Source organism: Coloeus monedula (assembly GCF_965178545.1).
Source record: "Coloeus monedula genome assembly, chromosome: 20".
NCBI classification, from domain to species: domain Eukaryota; kingdom Metazoa; phylum Chordata; class Aves; order Passeriformes; family Corvidae; genus Coloeus; species Coloeus monedula.
Genome location: NC_138800.1, coordinates 4011273 through 4033560, shown reverse-complemented (window position 1 = coordinate 4033560; position 22288 = coordinate 4011273). Strand labels below are relative to the sequence as shown.

At 51.8% G+C, this 22288-nt stretch overlaps 1 protein-coding gene across 3 annotated transcripts in view; it reads right to left on the bottom strand.

Annotated features, from left to right (window-relative positions):
* Positions 1 to 2273: 2273 nt before the first annotated feature.
* ATP2A3 (ATPase sarcoplasmic/endoplasmic reticulum Ca2+ transporting 3) overlaps positions 2274 to 22288 on the bottom strand; it is a 52243-nt gene continuing 32228 nt past the window's right edge. Inside the window, exons 10-22 of one of the 3 annotated variants that reach the window (XM_082294565.1) lie at positions 19929 to 20031; positions 19588 to 19719; positions 18650 to 18775; positions 17258 to 17476; positions 16464 to 16799; positions 16154 to 16374; positions 15278 to 15480; positions 15089 to 15174; positions 14388 to 14521; positions 13856 to 13973; positions 13113 to 13230; positions 11095 to 11156; positions 2274 to 6997 (exon numbers count right to left, since the gene is read on the bottom strand). In XM_082294565.1, coding sequence (XP_082150691.1) covers positions 6974 to 6997; positions 11095 to 11156; positions 13113 to 13230; positions 13856 to 13973; positions 14388 to 14521; positions 15089 to 15174; positions 15278 to 15480; positions 16154 to 16374; positions 16464 to 16799; positions 17258 to 17476; positions 18650 to 18775; positions 19588 to 19719; positions 19929 to 20031 — 1882 coding nt within the window. In that variant the 3' untranslated portion in view covers positions 2274 to 6973. The remainder of the gene's footprint in view (positions 6998 to 11094; positions 11157 to 13112; positions 13231 to 13855; positions 13974 to 14387; positions 14522 to 15088; positions 15175 to 15277; positions 15481 to 16153; positions 16375 to 16463; positions 16800 to 17257; positions 17477 to 18649; positions 18776 to 19587; positions 19720 to 19928; positions 20032 to 22288) is intronic. The other 2 variants (XM_082294566.1, XM_082294567.1) reach the window with 2 other exon arrangements.

The following is a 22288-nucleotide window of genomic DNA, read 5'->3' as shown; positions in this document are numbered from 1 at the left end:
TGAGATTGCAAAGACCTAGGGCCAGATTTCCCAAACACTCTTCTGCATCAGCTGGCATTGACTGGTCCCCAGTGCCAGGCTTGGCCTCATCCAGCATCTCCAGCTCCAGCCAGGCCAGATGCCAAGGGCATTGAGGGCTGGTGACCCTCCAAGGGTATCCCTGGCAGTGCTGTGCAGCATTAGCACAGGAGTCCATCTACAGCTGCAAAGGGAACTCCTTCCCCCTGCCCGTTAAATACACTCAGCCTGTGCTTGGGGCTGAGAGAAAAATGCAAAATCTGGTATTTTTAAGGGACACATTTGGAAATGCAAGTGCATCCTTGCTTTGAGCTGGGACAGGAACTGCTGGAGCACAAAGAGGGTTCTAAAAACCTCTGCATGGGGTTCAAGCCCACCCACACCCAGAGAAGCACAACTGTGGAGGGCATAAAAGCTACCAGGTATTGCCAGGCTCTCAGACATTGATGGGGGGAAAGAAAATATAAAAATAATAGATTAAGCTCATTACACAGCCCAGACTCATGCTTGGCAGTGTCCAGCACAGAGCTCTGAACTTCAGCACAAAAATGTGTGGCACGCTGCAGATCTGTGGATGGGGAGGAGTAACACAGAGGCAAGATTTAAAATATGATGGTGGGTGCAGAGGGGCCCTGCTGTGGTCAAGGTTGCCAAGAAGAGCCTCTGAGAGCTGGTGGCTTTTCCCAGTAATTTTGGCTGCCACAGCCCCCTTGCCCTCACCAGTTGCAGGAGGTGCTTACACTGCACCACTGGCAATGGGAAGGGGAAAGTTGAAAAAAATTGGCAGATGAGAGCAAGCAAGGTCCTACAAAACAGCATGTTCAGTTTTCTTTCCAATTTTAACTTGTCCTTGACCTCTCTTCACTCCTTCCCAGCAGGGCTGGCTTGGCTCTGTACTTGTCCCGTGCTGCAACGCCCTGGCACAAGATGTTTTTGGTGGTACTCACCCCTCAGAAGTGGCATTTCCATCCCCAGTTGCTGTGTCAACATATCTCCCTGGAAATACTTCAGCAATAGTTTAGCTGATGCCAAAGCCAACATGAACCCAAGGTGCCGGGGGTGCCAAAATGTGTCAGTGGCCCTGTGGCCATTGTGGCCTCCAGAAATGTGGGTGCACATCCAACGTGGGGGCTGGACCTGTGCCATGGACCAGCCAATCACAGGGACAATGGGATTGTTTTGGTAGGGTAACACCTGTGTTCTGAATCATGCCTTCAAAGACAAGCATAGTCCCAGGTGATGGTCCCCAGGGATCCAGGGACTGACACAACATCAGGTGGGAAATTTGGGGTGTTTTTGCCTTCACCACTGTGTCCTGAGACAGCATTTCTGGTATGGGGGACTGGCTTGAGGTTCCCCTCCAGCCATGGCAGAGGTGCTCCTCTTGCTCTGCCATTAGTCTGCTCCTGCAAAGAGAAGGCCAAGCAATGGCCCTTTCCCAAAACCAGCACTTGCCAGGGTATCCCACGTCCCTCTTTGTAACCCCCTGCGGGTTACAAAGTTTTTGGCTTATCTTGTGCACCACCTTTGTCCTGCTCACAGCATCGGGAAGGAATATATGGGGCCACATCCCAGCAAAAAAGCACCAAGGGTAGATGTTGCCATGAGCACAGGTTTGCTCTAAAACACAACCTGCAGCTAGATCAGGATTTTCTGCTTGAAACATCACCATGGGCAGAGCTCCGGGTGATGCAGAGATGGCCCCAAGCACTATGCCATCCCCCCAGAGGAGGCCAAGTTATTTAATTATTATTTATTTCACAATTATTTCTTGTGGAGGTTATTTCAGGGCTTATTTAAACCTCCCCTCCCAGCTGGGGAAGATAAGGTGATGACTATTCTGGATACAGTCAAAATTAGCACTGTTATTTGTATTCTTGTGCCCTGAGAGTGAATGAAAACATTCCCAATAGTCACATCATGCCACTCCGCTCATTTTGCCTTTGTCATCCCATGCCAGGCACAAGCTCAGCTCCATTTCTAGTTTGGCTCCTCTGAAAACCCACAAGAAATCCTGATCTGGTGAGCACAACTCCTTTTACGGCTGAAGAATGCCCTCAGACACTCCCGTATGGCTCCATGGGCTCCCAAATGTCCCCCAAATCAGCCACAAATGGGACAAGAAAAGAGAAAAAAAAAAAAAAGAAAAGGTAAACCAACAACAAAATAGACCAAAAAACCCCCAGAGTCATCCAGTAAAATTGCTTTTATTTCTGTAATTTTCTAAGTATAAAACAAATCAGCCCAATATTGTGTGAACAGAGTGGATTGTATGGATGTGACCACAAGGAGCCTTCCCACATCTTCCTGGCACACCTGGCTATTTACAGTCAGACAAAGGACACGGTTTAGGAAGCGGTAATTTAGTGGAAAAATATCTCTCATATAATAAAATAGGAAACCTCATTTTTTTCAGTTCTATCCCTCAAATAACACCCTCCCACCCCCCAAGATATAACAATTTACCTTTTGCTATGAAGCACAATCTCAGAGATTTCTACATTTGGCTGTTCAGGCATCTCATATAAAAAAATCAGCATATTTCCAGACCAAAGCCACTGAGGGCACCCGCTGGCAGTTCAGTGGTCGCCCTCCTCTTGGTCCCAACTGCCCATCACTCCAGGTACACACAGATTTTGGCTCATTTAATGCCCCACTCACACCAAAAGCTGAATGGCACCACAAGAACATGTCCAGGGAGCACAGTTTACCCTGCGTCTCCACTGCAGCCCTGCAAATCCTAACCCCAACTGTGCCACACAAGATCTGCATGGGGTAAAGCCCTCTCCTTGGTCAGTACCAAAAACCTGAGTCCCAGGCTGTCTCCCCTGACAGAAAATGCCTCTGCAGAAGTGGGAGGAAAAAGAGCCCAGATGGGACTGAATCTGTCATCAAAGTGATGGCCATGCCAGGTATGGTCCAAAAATCACAGTAAGTCTTAAGAGTTGGTAGCGAGGCCTCAGGTGTGTTTGAGTTTCAGGAGTGACGTAATGCCAAGGTCACTGAACCTCATGAACATCTCCCAGCCAGAGTGCCTGCACAGCTCAAATCATTACTTCATGAGTTTTGGTGGAGCAGGACCCTGACTGGGAAGCAGTATTATCAACCTGATGTACAAAAGAAAGACCAAAAATCAATGCTGAGTTTTCCTATTGCTCCTCCTTCTGCCATGCACACCATGAGCAGAAACTCAAATTCAATCCCAGGTTTGATGCTCTTACAGGAACAAAGTCCCCCAGCCCCTCCATAGAGCCTGTCCCTCCTACTGCCCTCTCCAGTGCCTGGTGGTGCCATCCAGCCTTGGCTGAGCAGAGCATCACCAGAAACACACACACGGAATGTTCACAGTGCCAAAGCCCCAAACACACAAACACAAACCTCATGCAGGCCTGGGCCACATGACACAAATAAAACACAGGATGCAGTACTTTGCTCTTTTTCTTTTTCCAGCATGCCTCCCCATGGGATCACACACCACAGGGGGAAGAGCTCATCCAGCAACTGGCCACAATGACATAACATCCCAAAACAGTACAAAAGACTTGCCACAGCTGCTGCCCAAAGCTGATCCCCCTGGTGCTCGCCCCAGGGACACAGGACCTTCCCCTCCCACCTTGGCTGTACCCCAGCACAGTGCTTGGCCCCTGAGGAAGGAGTATAAAGTGCTCATAGATAATCCTATGCTGCCATCCCAGCACATCCTACACCCTGCATCTTGTGGAGGATCTGTCACAGCAGCCCACCAATGCTAAAGGTCTTGCTGGAAAGACCTGAGTTTTATTTATAGACTTAGAATATGCCAAGCAGCACCATCAAAATAAAACTAAAAAGGAAATAATTCCTAACCTCTGTTGCCAAGAAAAGCAAGGATCCCAGAGGTTTGCCCCTAAGCTACTTTCTTAATAAAGCTTTTGGGCAAAACAGCCACCCAGTGTCCCTCTCCCTTGTATTGCACAGTCAGATGCCTTGGTAAGACACAAGAGCCTATCCCAAAGTGATGGTCTTGGCTCTGGGATCTCCAAGTTTACATAAGAACATGTTCCAGCCTGTAAAAGCCCCCACCATGCTGCTGCTGGCACACATGCAATAAATAACTACTCTGTGATTTATCCTGACCCTTCACTGAAGAATAAAGGAAAAAATAATTACATCTATGGATGTTTTTCTACTTCATTAAGATGTTTGAAGTATAAGCCCCTGTAATCAAAAAGTATGGAGCGAAAACCTGTACTCCAAGTAATTAAAGGATGGGGGGAAAGACAAGAGACGCAGTCAACCATTCAGAAGGGGACATGGAGACGTGTCAAAATGGTCCCTCCCAGCAAAGGGGATGCCTGCTCCAGGCAGCTCTAGTGCAGATTACCTGGGCTACTTTCTAGATAGATCTGAAGGCTCACAACAGAATAAAATGCAATTTGTAGCTGCTGGAAAGAACAAGCTGGGACACAGCTCTGGTTTCCTGCCCACGATGGCTCAGCATTTGGTAACTCACAACTGTGACCCAACGACTGCATGAACAGACTGACACTGCCTGGGCTTTTACACAAGAAACTTCTCCACACCACATGTATTTGGGTTAAATTAATAATACACTACCAGACATTAAGTCCAGGGAAAACAGTGTAACTCAGGTGGTGGATGGACCAAGCAGGTTCCTGTAAGCACAAGGGACCAAGGCCACCACATCCCAGGGAGATGCCATTGGGCAGCTGAAAGCCCTGCTGGACCCTCCAAACAGGGCTGGGATGCTCTGAATCCAGCCCAGCCTCTCCCAGACTGGTTGTCAGCCTCAGAGAAGCTGCTGCTTCCTCTGATGACACCGAGCTGGAACTGGACTAAATTCCCACTGGTTGTTTTTCTGCACAGAGTAATGGAGATGGACTCAATCACCTTGGATGTCTTTCCCAACTTAAACTGTTCTTTAATTCTATGACCTGTACTAAAATAAGGTGAAATCCACCCTTCTGGGGAAGGGCAAATCAAATGTCTACAGCATTAGTCTTACTGAGGCTTTATTTTGAAAGCTTATGCAGTACCTGGGTCATGTCCTGATCCTCTACATCAGGGTGGGTCTCATCCATAGTGAAAACCTTTGAAGAGGAATTGGTTATCCCAGGGGATCAACTGATTAAATCATTTAGACAGAACACATTTGAAAAATAAAACTTCTTCAAGACAAAGTATAATAAGATTTTAAAAAATCAGCAACAATCTTCTACCACAGAGTATCTATAAAGATCTTTTTAAAGAGCTCCATATTAAAATTCCTTGAATACATTATATATTAAATACAGTAACAACATTTCATGCAAGGTTTTCTGTACAATAAATCAGCTCAGTAGTATAACAATTCTGTACATTCCCATTGGTCTGGGGGCTCTGCTCATCTTCAATGCTGGTGATGAAGAAAAGAAAGGAGGGATGATATTTGGCACCTACTGTACAGAAGGAGAGATGCTCTTGCCCAGGTGATACAGAAAAACATTGGAAGCTTTTAAGAGGCAAAAAGTAGAAGAGAAAACCCAACAGCAAAGGAGCAAATGCTACCCCAGACCGTGGCTCTAGTGCTGTTGCTGGAATGTAAGAGAAAGGAAAAATACAGGCTCTGGCTAACTAAATATCATCAGGATGGATCATAGGGGACTGTGAGGAAAACAGAAGGGAGGATCTGGAGAGCTGGAGAAGAAACCACCCACTATCAGCTTCTCAGCTGACACAGCTCAATGGAGAAAGATAAATTTAATGGATCCCAAAATCCACTCCTGATCTACAAACTCTCACTGCAGCCTGTCTCGCTCCTGCTGTGGAAAAATCCCCGAAGGGCAAGATAAAGTTGGTGCCTTACAAAAAGGGATGCCACAACAAACACCACTCACGGAGAAACACCACGTTATGTACAAGCATACATTCATTCCCATCCTGATCCCTTGGCAAGGATGCCCTGTGCAAGTCAGCGATGTTCTCCAAAGCAGAGGACGTGAAGTCATGGATGTGCTCCTGAACACTTAAGCTCTACTCCTGCTAGGGAAATAGTTAAAAATTCACTGAGGAAAGAAAGTGTGACTAGGAAGGAGTGATGGACATGAGGAATGCAAGGTGGGCATCCCCTTGCTTTTCTTTACATGGCTGCCCCTACAAGGAGAAGGACTGCAGCTTATATAGTGCAGATGGGATACAGAAGGATGCCAGATGGAGAAGAACAGACAGGACTTCATCGTGCTTTGGTGCTGGATGAGCCTGAGAAGGTGCTGGGCTTTCCAAAACGCAGGGATCAAACAGGACAGCGTGATAAATAGGGAGAATGTCACCTTCCGCCACATGCACCCGACCTCGACGCATAAACACACATCCATGAGGTCCATGCCAATGTTGGACACACTCTGAAGCTATTTCCAGCTGCTGCAGCCACTGGAGCAGAACACAGCAGCAGCAATGCACCCACCAACACTATGGACATCATCAAGGCTCAGCAACCCCAACATGTGGCCCCCTCTCCTCTCTCCCTGCCCTCACTCACTGCCAAGCCCTTCCTGGCCCCTGAAGCTGCCCTGTGCATCCCATCCCATTGGGGGATGTGGCCTCAAATCCCGACTTCCTGCCTTGATCTCTCATGAAGGCCACCTTGCCCGAGCTCACCCAGTCACGGTGAAAATTGGAAAGAGGGTCTAAAATTTGGCAACAACAAATCCCAAGGAACCACATGACAACGATTCAGATCCACACAGCTCCATCCCCAAAGCCTATGCCAGCTGTCCAGTAATTGCACTCGTATGTACAGGAAAAAGAAAGCTACAGAACAAAACAAAATCAGTATTTTTCTTTTCGACGATTCACCCGCATTTGTCTGATAGTCGGACACATGCATGTCCTGCTGGCTTTAGCGGTGGTCACGCATGCAAGACTTCAGTCCGAGTTACAAGTTAGGGATCCTCTAGGTTGGAGTGTCGCCCTCGTGTCATTCATTTCTTGTCCTCTTCTCCTGAAATGAAGGTCAAAAAAGAGAAGGAAAAGTATTGGTGAGGGTTCAAAAGCAAACCAGATCCATGTTTTTGTTACCAAGAGTGCCTGCTCCTGCGTTGATCCCAGAAGGAACCTGGAATCCTGTCTGCACAGAGCTGGCCTGACTGCAGCTGTGGCAGCTCAGGCTGTGTGAGGAGGAGGAGGATGCCCGTCCCTGGGTGAGGAAGGCCTCTGCAAGAGTTAGGAAAAGGGATGAGGTGGAGCCCTGTGGGAAGGTGAGTAGGCAGGATCCCTCCTTACTGCTCCTAATGAGGCATTACCCAGGGAAAAGCAGTGGCTCAGAGAGGAGGAAGCTCACTGCATCCTCCCACCCACCCCAGAGCCCCAGCCCTGCTGCAGCCAGAGACACGGGCACTGCTCCATGGGCTGACACCACTTACACACACTGCACATGTACTTACATCCATAAATACCTCCAAAACAATGAGCAAGGACCAACCTATTCATCACAGCCACTGTCCCAGGGCTGCCCTCCTCCCTTCACCCTCCCTCCGGATGGATGGGGTTGGACATGGAAGGTAACAGGCAACACATGGCCTGTAGGAAAGTGATGGTATCCAGCTTGAAATCCATGTGAGCAGCCTCAAAATCCCTGCCAGAACATGACTTACAGCAACTAGATCCCCAATTTTCAAGCAGCTGACAGGAGTGTCCCTGACCCCTGAGGCAGCAGCTGCCCAGAACAGATTTTTTTCCTTAAAAAAAACCCACCCAGAAGCAGCACTTGCTAAGGAGAGTTAGAAAAATCCCTTATCGTGAATCTTTTGACTGTATTTCTCTATCTTTCATCACTGCACACATCACCAAACACATCTCACTGGGGACCGCTGTTCCTGTGCTCTTGATAAATAGGGGTCCTGCCCGGGGTTACCCGCGGGGCTCCGTGCCTGCTGCCAACCCTGGTGCCGACAAGCTTTCAGGGGAATTAATAAATAACAGGCAAGAGAGGGAAAAGGCTTTTCTGCAACTTCTGCCAAATTTTTTTTCCAGGGCTGGCTGCAGAGCCCAGCTCTTGTGTCCTGGGATAAAATGGTTTGCTGTGATGGCAGCACCCCTCTGGATGACACTGCGGGCTTTGGTGTAAAGCAAGGATGCTGGCAACTGCACTGTATTAAATCTCATTGCAATAATCAAAATTCACCTCCTCCCCATTGCAGCAGCATCTCTTCTGTCTCCTCCAGCAGCTGAACAGTCCCCACCAGGTGACACACCAGTGGTAATTTGCCAGCCATGGCACTTCCCCTAAACACATCGCTTCATGGTTGTGCAAACAGGGAGGAGGATGCCATGGCATGTGACAGGCAGGGGCAGGAAGGGGACACAGCTGCAGTGTTTAACCACAGTGGATGCTCTTCAAAATGTTGCTCTCAGGCCTCTAAGTAACACAATCCTGGTGTGGAGCGAGTCAGGTGTTTCCATGAGCCCTGCAAACAGCCAAGGTCCAGTTCCAGGTCCCTGCATGCCAGTGTCCATCTGTCCTCCCCTCACGTTGGTGACAGGAGCAGGGGGAATGCAGGACCTGTTTGCAGGGATGATGGGATGGTCACACTCCCTCTGGGTGCTGCCTCACACCAGGGCTGTCGCAGCCCTTCAGCACTTGCAAACCAGCAGCTGAACAATGTGAGCTCAGCTCCTCCAAGGTCTGCTCCCCCCAGGACAGCTGAGGCTTCTGGGGAGGTTTTTCCTTACTGTTTTTGACTTTCCTCAACAGGTCCCTGTAAAAGGTGCTGCTGGAGGGATGCAGGCTCCCACTGCCAGCCCACATCACTTCCTTCACCAAGGAAACGCTGCAGCCCTCATAGCTCTGAAAACTGCGCATCTCCCCCATCACACCAGGGCATCCTGAGCTGCAGCCGAGACCCCAGACCTCAAGAGAAAACCAAAAGGGGAATTGTCCCCCCATCCCTTTGCAATACCAGAGCAGCTTCCCTCTGCTCTTCCATTTCTAAAGCAGGACACATGGACACGTATGAAAAAACAGGAGAGAGGGGGAAATAAAAACAAAAAGCGAGGCAGCAGAGCTGTAAAATCCCGTGTGGAGATTCCAGCACTGGAAGGTGCAGCACCACTCTCCTGCAGAGCATCCCACAGCTCAAGGGAATACTTGGCCCATAGGGACACATTCCTCTGCCAGCACCCAGCCAAGGTAGCTCCATGCACAGATTACCCTACAAGGGCAGGCCACGGCCGCAGGCGCTCGCTCCCGGCTCTGCCGTGCCAGGGAGAGGGATGCCTGCCTCCTCTGCAGGGAGCACAGGCAGCTGCAGCAGCTCCTGTGCTCCTGGGGAGTTTCGGGGGGGGGGGGGGTTCCCTCATACCCAGCTGCAGGCACATGGGGCAAAATGAGGGTGAACAGCTCCTTTTTGCTATATGCTGGAGGGGTTTTTGTGATGGGACATGGAGATTTTGGTCCCTGCAAATTTTGGGCTGTCTCAGATGCAGAGCTCCCTCCGCCCCTGGCAGGGAGTATGATGCTCTTGTCAGTGCACTGCCACCTCTGCCAGCCACTCTCCTCTGGGAGGATGCTGAGCCCTAAAGCTGATGCCAGCTTTGCAGAGAAATGGCCAAAGCTCCCTCAGTGGTGGAGACATTCACCCAAGGGAGCAACCTCACCCCCACATCAGCTGCAGTGGCAGGAGACTGCAGGGCACTGTGCTGCCCATGGGAGAGTGAACAGGATGGCGTGGGCACCGTCTTGAACCCCTGCAAAATGACTCCAGGGGCTGCTGTCCTCACTGGGCACAAGGAGAAACAGCTGCATAAATGCTGATCTGCCAAAAAACACACCAAGTGAATTCCTGTGCATCCAAACTCCTGATTTTCAGTGGCCCTGCTGCTGCCGGGGCAGGTGTGTAGCTGTGTTGCAGAAAACACCTGCTTTGTGATTTGCCCCTGCCTTTACCACAGCACAGGTGAGAAATGGTGATGCTCAGCGCCCAGGGAGGGCCTGCTGCTGAACGTGCTGAGAACAACCACAGCAGCAACTCCGACACCTGCAAGGGGTTTTCTTTGAGATGATGAACATGAGGAGGTCCAGGGACAGTGCAGGAGGAGAGCAGGGTGGCCTCAGCAGTGGGCTGATGGTGCACAGAGGAACATGAGCACTGGGGTTGTCTCAGTGTCCTCCCTAGATTTGGTACGTCTCGAGAACCACTCAGAAAAGACTTCTGCAAGGCTTTGGCACAGATGCCTGGAAACCTTCCTCCTGCATGCCACAGGATTCGGAAAGAACAAACACTTGAATTCATAGAGCACGGAAAATATTAAAGATACTACAGCAAGAGATCCCTGAGGGTGGTGAGCCCTTGTGAGCCTGCCAAGCGTGTGACAGACCCCTGAGAACATCTCCATGTTCCTGACCAGAACATCTGCAGCTCACACCAAGCCAACCTCAGCCTCTCACTCATTCTCTCACTCTCACAATCACATCACCTCCCAAAACTGAGACAGCAGAAACCTCAGAGGGGCCAGGGAGGAATGAAGGCAGTCAGATATGCAAAGCATGTGAGATGAAAGGCTGGACATGAGCAGGGCAATGGAGAGGAATGTAAAGCACTGAGACCACAGTGAGAACTGAAGAGTCTCAGCTTTCTGCCACTTCAAGGACAAGGAAAATCCAGCATAATGGAAACACAACTTATCTAAATCTCACCAAAGGAGAAAGTTTTCCATGCAAAACCTGAGTCAGCAGAACTCGCAGCTATACATTTGCATTCCTCAGCTGAACACCCTTGGCCCTCCCTTGGAAGGTCCCATGCTGGAGACCATCCCCAAGCACTGTCTTGCACAGACTAAGTGGTAGCCTGGCCCCTGGCCAAAACTGCCATCAAAGAGCTACTTTACAGACTTGTTAGGCCTTATTTTGAAGTAAAACACAGAGAGCACTGTGGGAAAGGAGATGCTGTCTGGGTAGAGACCCCCGGCTCTGTTACTGTATCTCTGTTCTAGGTCTAAGCCGTGTTCATGTTCCAAGCAGGTCCCCACCACACACGAGCAAGACTCTGCAGGAAGCACGGGGACACGGCATTCAGGGATGAGACACGTAAGGAAGCCAACCCTTGCTCTGGAGTCTTGCAGGTATTCAACTGGTGTTCCCCGCTCCACTGTCCTGAGAATACCTGGTAAAAAAAATCACAAGACCACATATAAAAGTGGCTTTTGGAGGTTTTTTCCTTTGCTTTTCAAAGCCCAGAGAAATGAGGAAGATGAAGAGTTTCAATTACTTCTTTCAAGTCTGATGATTTAAGAGTGGTGATTTTGCCACACAGCCATGATTGAAGAGCTGCATGGGAAACCCTGGATCCATGAGACAGAGCAACCCGTGAGCACCAGCAGCATCGTGACCGTGGGGATGAGGGAAGCTCAGAGGACCCGAAACATTGGGAGCATGGCATGGGAGGAGAAAACACTCTGAGCTGGTATGATGGCACTTGGGAGGATTGTGTGCCTACCAGAAACCTCGCTGTGCTTGGAGCTGTGCAGGCAGAGCCAAAGAAAAGCCCTTTGTCCAACAGTGCTGAGATTTTATAGAGAAATACGAAGTGTGGGAGAAAGACAGGCTCAGCCCCAGATCACAGATGGTGAAGTGAAGACTGAGGGCATGCATGGGATGCAACATTAACCAGCTCTCCTACACCCCAGCCCGGTGCCGTGCTGTAAAGTTGTTGCTACAGGCTCTTAATTGTGGGATAAAACAGACTTGGGTGTCCGGTGAGAGATGCAACAATTCAATAAAAATAGGCTAGAAACAATTTCTATCTGGTCTGTAAAAACAGGAGTCCCTGCACTTCTGTTTCTCTGAGCAATTGCTGAGTTTCTGCATCAGCTCAACACAGGAAGAAAGGCTGACATGAGCACCAGCTGCACACCAGGACACACTGGTGGGGAGGGAGACCTGTTTGTGACCATTTTCTGCCTGCAATACCTTCCCATCCCATATTTCCAGGTACTCACAAAGCTCTGCTCCACAAGAAACCAAACACAGCTGTTACAATGCCCAAATCCCTGCTCAACGGGGCTCGCCAGACCTGCCTTCAGCCCAGGAAGGCAAGAGTGGCTTTGCACAGATTTTCTGGGTTGTTATTACAGGGTGAAGGGAAAAAGAGGGGTTTACTATGACACAGGTTGCCTGAGGGGTGGAAAAATGGTTTGAGCAAGCTGATGGTGTGGAAGGACATCCAGTCCTCACACTCAGATTGTCCATCTGTCCCCAGAGCTTCCCTGAGCAAGGACAGTGCCTTTCCTGCCCTTCTTCTACCTGCTATCACTGTCAGGGTGAGCACGCCACAAAAAATGAATAAAACCTGTTTGCTGGAGAGGGGCCACCCCTGTGGCAGACACAGCACTGCTCGGCAGCCTGGGGCCCGCAGCCACCGCCAGGAAAACCCGTGGGCTTAAATCAGCACCGAGATATCCCCCAGAGCAACATCTTTTGCAAGAAATGAAAGACAAAAAATGATATCATCTCTTTGGAAGGCTGCCCAAAGATATGCTGTGATTTACATCATGGAGCCCAGAAGCACATGGGAACTGCTGCCCCAGTGTCACAGGAGCTGCTTCTCCTCCGGTTGTGCCAAGGGCTGCATCCTGAGAGGTGCTGGCCAAGGGCAACCCCATTAGAACCAGTTTATATGGTGTTCAGCTCTCAAATGATCTTATCATAGAGGTTGCCAACACAAAATAAGGATGGACAGAGAGGGGTGGAAATCTGAGAGGAAAAAAGAAAAGGTTCCTGTTACAAATCAGTGTTTGATTTGTTTTGCTTTATAAGCAAAGGGATCCAGTTCCTGGAGGTTCAAGAGTTGAATTAATAACCTGTGGCAGATTTATCTAATGCTCCAGCTCCAAAGGGAGCAGTTCAAGCAGATGTAAGTACCAACTGCTCTGCCAGGCATGGCACCAGGAAGGAAGGGAGTAGGAGAAAAAGCCCCTTTGCACAGCAGAGGTGGGTGAACATGCAGGTGCAGACATCACACAAGCAGAGGAGGTGAGCGAGGGGTCCACAAAGCCACCAGGAACCCCAAGCAAAGTGCCACGGAGCCACCCTAACCCAGGGTGGTGCAGACCATGCTCACCATCCAGGTGGTTGCGGGAAAGGTACTTGAGTCCTTCATCCAGCAGGATCACGGGCAGGGAGATCTTCATCACAACCACCCACTGCGGCCAGCTCAGGGGGGTCACCTGGAAGATGAGCTGCAGGGCAGAAAGGATTGGACATGTCAGCAGGGAAGCAGGTGGGATACTTTCTTGTTTTAAGGGTCCCATTGTTGTATGGCAAAGGTTGAGAGAGGGTCATCCCAGGTATAAGGAGGGAGGATCCAGACAGCCCAAACAGGAGGATTTCTTCAAGGTCTGTCATGATCTTGGCCAAGATGAGTAAAAAATTATGTCCTTCATCTCTCCTGCAAATGGGGAAAGTGAGGCACAAGGTAGGACTGTGTGTTTAGGTGCTCACAGGTGCTTAGCAAGTGACAAGGGACAGTGTAACCTCCTAGGTACAGAGACACACTTCATCTTAAGCATCTCTGGGCATCAACCGAGGCATCCCCAACCTTGCAAAGGAAGGAGACAACTCCAGAAAGGGCTGAACCACCTTCTGGAAATTATCTACATCCCTTTGCATTGCTTCTAGGGAGAGCTTCTGACTTCTGGCTCATGGGGCAGAATGACTCCTATATTCCATGCTGGGTTGAGTCATGGGACCTGGTCCTGAGGGCACCTGCTGGGAACAACCATCCCAGAAGTTTCCAGACCCAAAGACTGCTCCAGGGACGTCCTTGTCCACAGGAGGCATAGGGAGGTGACAGAGGGCACTCACAGGCATGGGCTTGACATAGAGGATGAGGAAGTGCAGAGCCATGGACATGATGATGGCCCCCAGCAGCCAGATGTTGAGCCACGGTGGCATCCGCAGCAGCGACTGGTTCTCAGAGACACTGTGAAAGGGAGGGGACAATGTCAGGCCCAGAAACCTCCCCACATCTGCCCACGCTGGGAATTTCATATATCCTTGCTATATCCTTGCTTTTCCAGGGGCTGTTCATCTTCAGGCTTTGCTGAGAACTGGATCTGGATGCCCAACACAACCAGCCATGCATGGATTAGGATCGATCATTAATGACCAGATTGCTAATGAATGCAGATCCAGTCCTTCCTTCCCTGCTCTCAGCCACAGCACACAGCCTTGGAGGAGCTTCTCTATGGAAAACCCAGCGGTCCCCTGTGAGGATGCTCTGAACGGCTCTGCTGAGCCAAAGCAAAGCCCTCAGCCCACCCACAGACGCTCAAAGAGACCCTGCACAAAATCAGTCATGCACAGAGCAAACAAGGCAGCCCTGTGGCCACCACACCTGTTCAGAGCATTGCACATTTCGATTGTCACCAGCACAGACAGAGCCATCGTCGTTGGGTATCGCGACTCGAAGATCTCACAGTCAATTCCTTCAAAGATGGGGTTGTCCTCAGTGCACCTCATGAAGTTCCTCTGTCGGCACAGGAAACCGCTGATAAATACACGGCAGAGCAGCAGGACAGGCAGGAGAGAGGAGGAAGAGTCGACTGGTTGGGGGCACGTGATGAACTGGGTTGCTGTTAAATATCCCACAGTTCAGAGCAACCAGTAAATTGCCTACAGTGACCCAGCTTCTGCTGGGGTTGGGGTAGGGGCTGGACAGTGGCTTTAAGACTCTCAGGTGCATTTAGGAAAGAGTTTGACCACACACGTGTCTCCATCAGAAATCCATCTTGCATGGCACATGCCATTGGGATGTGGTAACACCTGCTTCCCCCCCCACCCTGCCGTTTTCACATTAGCTACAGGAATGTAATGTGAGAACAGATCCCTTCCAATATGGGAGGTACTTTCAGCTTCTCTGAATCAAACTTTCACTACCACACTGGTGGCTAGCTGAAGCAAGGCTGGAAATGTGAGCCTTGGAACTGGGGAATGCTACAACCAACGCAGAGGAAAGGTGGATGAAGGACTCCAACACCTGAATGCACGCCCTCACCCATCTGCTCCAGCTGTCAGCCTGCTCCCCTCCTGACTCACCAGCTGATGGAAGGAGACCTGCGGTCCCTCGGCATCGTACAGGAACCACCAGGTCGCTGCGCCCACCGTGGCCAGGCCCACGTACACTGCAGCCAAGAGAGACACCCTTAGCCCAGCACCCAGAGAGGGCCCCTGCCCCAGAGCACCCTGGGCACATCCTAACTGCCCACCCACACCGACAGCACTCACCTCCCACAGCCAGGTAGCGGAAGAAGAGCCAGCCACTGATGAGGGGCTCCTTGGGGTTGCGGGGCTGCTTGTCCATGATGTCCAGGTCGGGGGGGTTGAAGCCCAGTGCGGTGGCTGGCAGCCCATCTGTCACCAGGTTCACCCACAGCAGCTGCACAGGGATGAGGGCCTCGGGCAAGCCCAGGATGGCTGTCAGGAAGATACTGCAGGGAAAAAACAAGAGATGTGAAATTAGACAAGCTCTGGGCAGGCAGAGAAAAGTTCTGTGTCATGCAAGGGGGAGAGAGCACCTGGATCCAAAGCCCCAAACTGAATATCAACCCAAAGTCCTGAAGATGAACCACAGCCCCTGATCGGGAACCTGAAGCCCAGCACTGAATTTTGCAGCTAAAATTTGTTCCTGTTGCAATTAAAATTTGCTTTGCAGTTGTAACCCAACTACCAACGTCCTCACAGCCACAAAGGTTCCCATTCCCAGCACAAACACCCATGCTGAAATGCAAGGGCAAAGGATGCTCAAGCGATCCCAAGGTTGTGCTGATGTTGCTGAGGACTGGGAGGGAGAGGCAGAGAGAGCTGTGACTGGGTGACAACAGCCTGTGCACAAACATCTGCACCCAGCTCAGGCACTCTCATGGCCTTAAAGAGGCAACACTTTAACAGAATAGGTCCTGTGGACTGGCAGGATCGGAAAACTACAAAAAAAAAATCTCCCTGCCCTTGGGGAATGAGACATGGTGCCTGGGATTACCAGTTTGGGCACTACATGCTGCCAGGGCCAGGAGACATGGACAGGTCTGCAGGTCACCTGTCCCAGGGGATGTGTCCCCACACTGCTGCTCCTGCAACATGGTGCCTGGTGTGGGAGGCTCTCACCAAACGACCTCCCCGACATTGGAGGAGATGAGATAGCGGATGAACTGCTTCATGTTGTTGTAGATGGCTCTGCCCTCCTCGACGGCCGACACGATGGTGGAGAAGTTGTCGTCAGAGAGCACCATCTCAGCAGCTGACTTGGCAACAGCTGTGCCCGACCCCATGGCGATGCCAATCTCTGCCTTCTTCAGGGCTGGAGCGTCATTGACGCCGTCACCTGTCTGCACGAAGCTGTGGTTAAGTGTGCAAGGGATTGGGCAGGGTGGGGAGGAAGGGACAGGAGAGTGGTGGGGTGTGCCTGAGGGCTCACCATGGCCGTGATCTCATTGAAGGACTGGAGGTACTCGACGATGCGGGACTTATGCGCCGGCTCCACGCGGGCGAAGCACCGGGCCTCGCGGCACGCCTGGCGCTGCTCCTCGGGGGACAGCTCATCAAACTCCCGGCCCGTGTAGGCCTTGCCAGACACGTCCTCAGTCTCTGAGAAGATGCTGATCCGGCGGCAGATGGCCACCGCCGTGCCCTTGTTGTCGCCGGTGATCATGATGACGCGGATGCCGGCCTTGCGGCACATCTCGATGGAGGAGGTGACCTCCTTGCGGGGAGGGTCCAGCATCCCCACACAGCCCACAAAGGTCAGGTCGTTCTGGGTGGGAGGAACACACCCCAGACCAACATTAACCCCTTGGGATGTATCCACTTCCCCCCCTGCTGTGACACCACCCTGGGCACAGGGATTTCCCTGGGGAGGAAACTTTCAGGAGGTTTCCTACCAACTGCCCCACGGATGCACTCTACAGCCCCAATCCAACAGGAGGCTCCCATCCCCTCTGCTCCTCCTCACACCTTTTCTCTTTGCTCCCCTCCTCCCCATCCCTCACAATGGTCTCCAAGGCCCTCTCAGCTGTTACCCCACAGGAACACATCCTCAGTGACATGGGGCTTGTTATCCTTCAGATTGGACCCTGAGGTTTGCAGAGGAGATGAGCCATTACACCGCCCACAGAGAAACCAGAGGGAAAATACTGCTGGGACAGCTGGGAGTGTGAGGGGAAACTTTGGGAATAAGGAAGAAAGCTCCTGGCCAAAGCTCCGGTGCCGTACCTCGTAGTGGACGAAGGCGGCGGAGTCGTGCAGCTGCATGGTCTCCCTGCGGACAGGCGAGTCGTGGGTGGCCAGCGCCAGGCAGCGCAGGGTGTCGATGCCCATGCCCCAGTCCCGGATCCTGCCCAGGATCTTATCCCGCACCGGGGCCGTCAGCGGGACCTTGGCAGGGCCCACGCGGACATGTGTGCAGCGCTCGATGACGCTTTCCGGGGCACCCTGCGGAGGAGCGGAGGGCTCAGGGGCTGCACTGAAGCTGCAGGATGGGCATCTCTTGCCAGCACCGCAGGAAGTGCCAGAGGGAGGGAAGGCGCCAAGTTTGGGCAGAGGAGAAGGAAATCTCCCCAAAGTGCAGCGGGCACACGCCGGCCCTGCGGCTCGGGGCACTAGATGGCAGCCTCCGACCGAGCGCACCGGGATCGCGCACCGGGATCGCGCACCGGGATCGCGCCCCGGGATCGCGCCCCGGGATCGCGCACCGGGATCGCGCACCGGGATCGCGCACCGGGATCGCGCCCCGGGATCGCGCCCCGGAGCGCGCACCCGCACCAGGTCACCAAGAGCAGGATCTGCTGGAGAGGAGCTGACTCCTGCCAAACCTACGTATCTGCCCCAGATACTGCCGCCCCACAGATCCCCGCTCCGGCCTGGAGGGGATGAGGGCTGTAAATCTGTGTGAAAAAAAATGTGGGATACTCAGCGGATGTTTGTGATGCCTTCTCAATTCAGGAAAACATGTCCTTCAGCACCCCAGCATCTCACCCCAGCCCTTCTGGCCTAACAAAAGACCCTGACATTGCTCTTTAATATGCAACTTGCAATCCTTCTATTGCATCTCTTAAAAAGCTTGCCCAGGACCACAGATCCAGAGGCTTCAGAGGGTCCCAGCCTGACCTGGAGGGCAGAGTTCACCTACCCAGATCATCTCCCAGTGGGAACAACAACATACAAACCTTCTCAGAGTCAGCAGGGAGAAATTCCACCACATCTCTTCTCTTGGGAAGAAAATGCCCTATGAAACACTACTTTATTTCTGGTTACAGTGGAAAACTGGACATCATCCTTTGGGCATTACTGGCATCTGGAGGGTCCAAGCCTTTAATAAAGGCAAGTGCCCAAATTTTGCACAGGGGCAGCTCTCCCTTGCCCCAGCACCAGCACACTCAGCACCTTTTCCTCCCTTTAAATCATCTCATCCCCATTTTTTCCTAATCCATATGGCGAAGACTCACCTCCTGTCTGACCCCACCAGCCCACCTGCTGGACCCTGGATCCACAGGCAGATAGAGTGGGAGAGGAACTGCAGAGCATCATCACTGCCCTGTGCAGCAAGGGCCAAGCCCTGCTGGGTGTGCAGAGGGGAGGAGGACCCTGCAGGTGCTTTGCCCCTACCTTGACAAACATCTTGCTGCCCGTGGAGTTGTTGCTGGGCCCGGTGGGAGTGCAGTACACGGACATGGACTTGCGGTCCCGGGAGAACTCGAGGGTGCACTCCTTCCTCATCAGCTGCTTGATCACCTGCAGGAGCAGTGCTGGGCTGAGCCTGGACGTGCCAGGGACACTGGTGCTCTGTGCCTTGGCTGATGGCCCTGCTGAGCCCCGGGGATGGGAGGAGAAAGGCAGCCACAGGAGCCAGGAAGGATGGGACAGGGCTAAAAGCTTACAAGCTTTCCATATCAGAAAGGAGTCAGGAGATTTATTACAACCTGCTCAGACCTATCCAGGGAAAAAATGCTGGAACAGAGAGCCCTTTGAGCAAGTAAAGACATTATAAGATCTAAAGCGGAGGAAATCCAGACCCAAATTAAAGTGTATTTCCACCCAGGAGGACAGGGAGACACTGGAGTAGGGGAATAGCCAGCACAAGATATTTTCATGTCAAAAATAGGTATTTCCAAGCAGCAAGTGTCACTGGGGCAGGCAAGGCTCTGGGGAAGAGGGTTTGGTTCATGCTGGAGGGTGGCTGCTCAGTGCAAACTGGGCACCTAAAGATAACTCCAAATTTCCTCATGTGCAGCCAGAATTCGGGCTATCACTGAGAGGGTCTCTCCTGGCTGAGCAGGGACTGGACTGAGCTGGAGCCTCAGGAATCACCTGCTCCAAAGCTCCATGTAGGCTGGTCCTCAAGGTCCTGGGATCAGCCCCTCGGGGCCATTGCACCATCTGTTCCAAAACCAGCTCACCCTGAGAGCCCAGAAATCGCATCCTTGTGCCAGATCAGTCCCTTGGATCATTGCAAGTGTTTATTGCCCAAGTACCAGACGTCCTAAATCCCTCCTCTCCCTCCAGTCCCCCAGTGCTGGAGTTCACAGGAGCTTCTCCCCACTCACCGAATTGCAGGCATTGGCTCTCTCCACCTTGGAGAGTTTGCTGAGGTCCGTGTTGAAGACGTTCATCTTCTCCACCAGGCACGTCAGGGCTGTTTCAGTGGCTTCCCCCACCTTCTCATAAACCTTTTTGGACTAGAGGGCAGGAAAAAAGAGCTTCAGCTTTAGAGCACATCCTCTACGTGCTGCTGCCACCAAGGCTGCTGTCACCCACCACACCAGAGCATCCCCTTGGGATGAGCTGAAGCCAGGGAAGGGGATCCCAAGGGACAAACTCTACTGGCTTTGCCCCGAAGCACAGCAAGAGCCTCCCCCCACCCCACCCGGCCCTGATGCCCCCGCACCTCGTTGTAGTCCAGCGAGGAGTCGTTGCAGAGGGCACAGATGGTGGCCAGCTCCACCAGCCCGTCGTACTGCCCGCACTGCACCGGCTGCTCGTCCTTCAGGCTGTGGGCAGAAAGCAACCCCAACAGCCTTACACCAGCTCACACCTTCAAATGCACTTAGCTCATCCTAAAGATCCCATCTAGGGGGATATATAGTCTGTATATCACTCTTGTAAATGTGGGAGAAAGAGCCCAGTTAAAGCCCCAGTGCTGGCAATAAATCCTTGGGTTCACGTTTTGTACTTTATGAAATGGGGCAGGACTAAATTGCAAATAAAATATCACAGGAGGCAAATGAATTCTGGAAGTGGCCCAGAATAAAGGGGGCTGCAGAGGAGTTCAAAGGAGCAAGCAGGGGCTGCTCACAGGCTGGTGATGAAGATGATGGACCAGAAAAGGGGCAAAGAAATTCACGTTAACATCCACCTCCTCAGGGGTTTCCATTTGCTGGGAATCCAGAGGAGCTGTGGAACCAACAGCAAGTCCCTTCTCCTCCCTGTGATGCTGCTTCATGCTCCATAGGGAGCCCAAGGGAGCCCTTAGGAGCAGCAGAGAACTTTCACAGCTGTACTGCTGTGACTGCTCCAAGCAAGCAGTGAACTGTGATCTTTGCTTCCTAAATAGCAGCTCTTTGCTACAGAAAGGAGCACAAACGTCCTGGAAAGGAGCAGCCCTGAACACTCCAGGCAAGCCAAATGCTTCTCCTTGCCTGGTGGTAGGAATGGCAGCAGTGGTTTTGAAGGGAAATAAAAAATTATCCTGGTTCCAGCAGAGGTAACTGCAGGTTAGAGCTGTATAAACCCAGCCGGTCATCTGCTTGCTGGAAAAATAATTTGTCAGGCATTTACTAGGATCAGCTTATTCCACTGTTGGTTCCCAATGGAAAGAACATTTTGGAGCCCTTGTTACAGCTCGGGAGCGGAAAACAGGGAGCAGCCAAGAAAATCTGAAAAATCTGTTTGCTGAGGGAGATGAAGCTGCACTGGGCTGTGAGTGGGAAGGGAGATCCACTGCTCCTGCCCAGAGATGCTGCCCAGCCCTGGGCTCATGGGAAGGGACACAGGGTGGAGGAGGGAGCTGTGGACACTCTGGATGGGTTTCAGTGTTTGGGAAGGTGGAAATACCAGGCATGGCTTTGCAGCATGTGATCCCCGGGATATTGCTGGGAAGGGATGGGAGGATACGGCCCCATCGTCAGTGGTCCCTGCATGCAGCCAGGTGAGACCCATGTGCTGGGAAAAACACCAGCAAAGGCACTGCTGGCTGGGTGCTGTGTGAGCAAACCCAAGATCCAGCATGAAATATCCCCCTGCCAAGGCCAGGCTAAAGCAAACAAGCATTTCAGTCCCAACCAGCCCTGGGGGAAAGGCGAGTTCTCTCTGTGACACCTCAGTGAGCCCACACATCCCCCTCGAGACACAATACAGGCACAGGGCTAAAGCAAAACTCAAGAGCAACACAAATTGTTGCAGACCAACACAGTGGCCCTGAATGCAGTGCCCAGAGGAAAGGGGACTCTGAGCAGACAACTTCAGCCCCCCAGTCCTCCTCAATTTTAATTGAAAAGCACTGATTGACACCAGCTTATGACCTGGCTCAGTTTTTAATGGAGATTCCCAGCCAAGGATCAAATTGGCTCTATAAATATTCATGAAATTAAGTCTGAGGCTGGGATGAATTACAGCTGCTCCACGGATAAGCAGAAGGGACCATGGTGACGAATGTGTCTGGGATCACAGAACAAAGCAAAGGAGAGCAGAGAGTGCTCCCACCACCAGCTGAGCTTCTCATCTGCCTTCTTCCTAGACTTTGCCACACTGGGGGCCACCATCTCCTTCCAAAGGAACAGGAATAAATAAATACAACAGCAGAAAACCCCATGTGTGTGATAACACTTCAGGGAAAATCCCCCAGCTTCCACTCCCTGCGCTCAGCTGCAGCTCTGCAAAGCCCATGTCTGCCCTGAGACACACCCTGCCATCAGCAGGATCGTGCCCTGGGCACACCAGCATGGGAGCCATCCCTGCCGTGGACACAGAGCTCGGGGAGCACTTTCCTGGTGGGGTTTCAGCCATTTGCAAGTCCTCTTGATCACTGCTGGTGGCTCCTGGACAAGCTGCCAGCCCTGCATTCTGCTCGGGGCAAGGGCAACAGCTGCCAGTCAACACCCAAACTGTGCAGGCTCCAGAAATTTGGAGAGTCATCGTCTACTGCAAAAAGCCTCATTCATCACCATTCCCACATTTGCCATCTTCTCTGGTTCACAGGTGGCCTTGTTTTACTGGGATTGCAAACGAAGGGAGAGCCAAGCTTGTGGG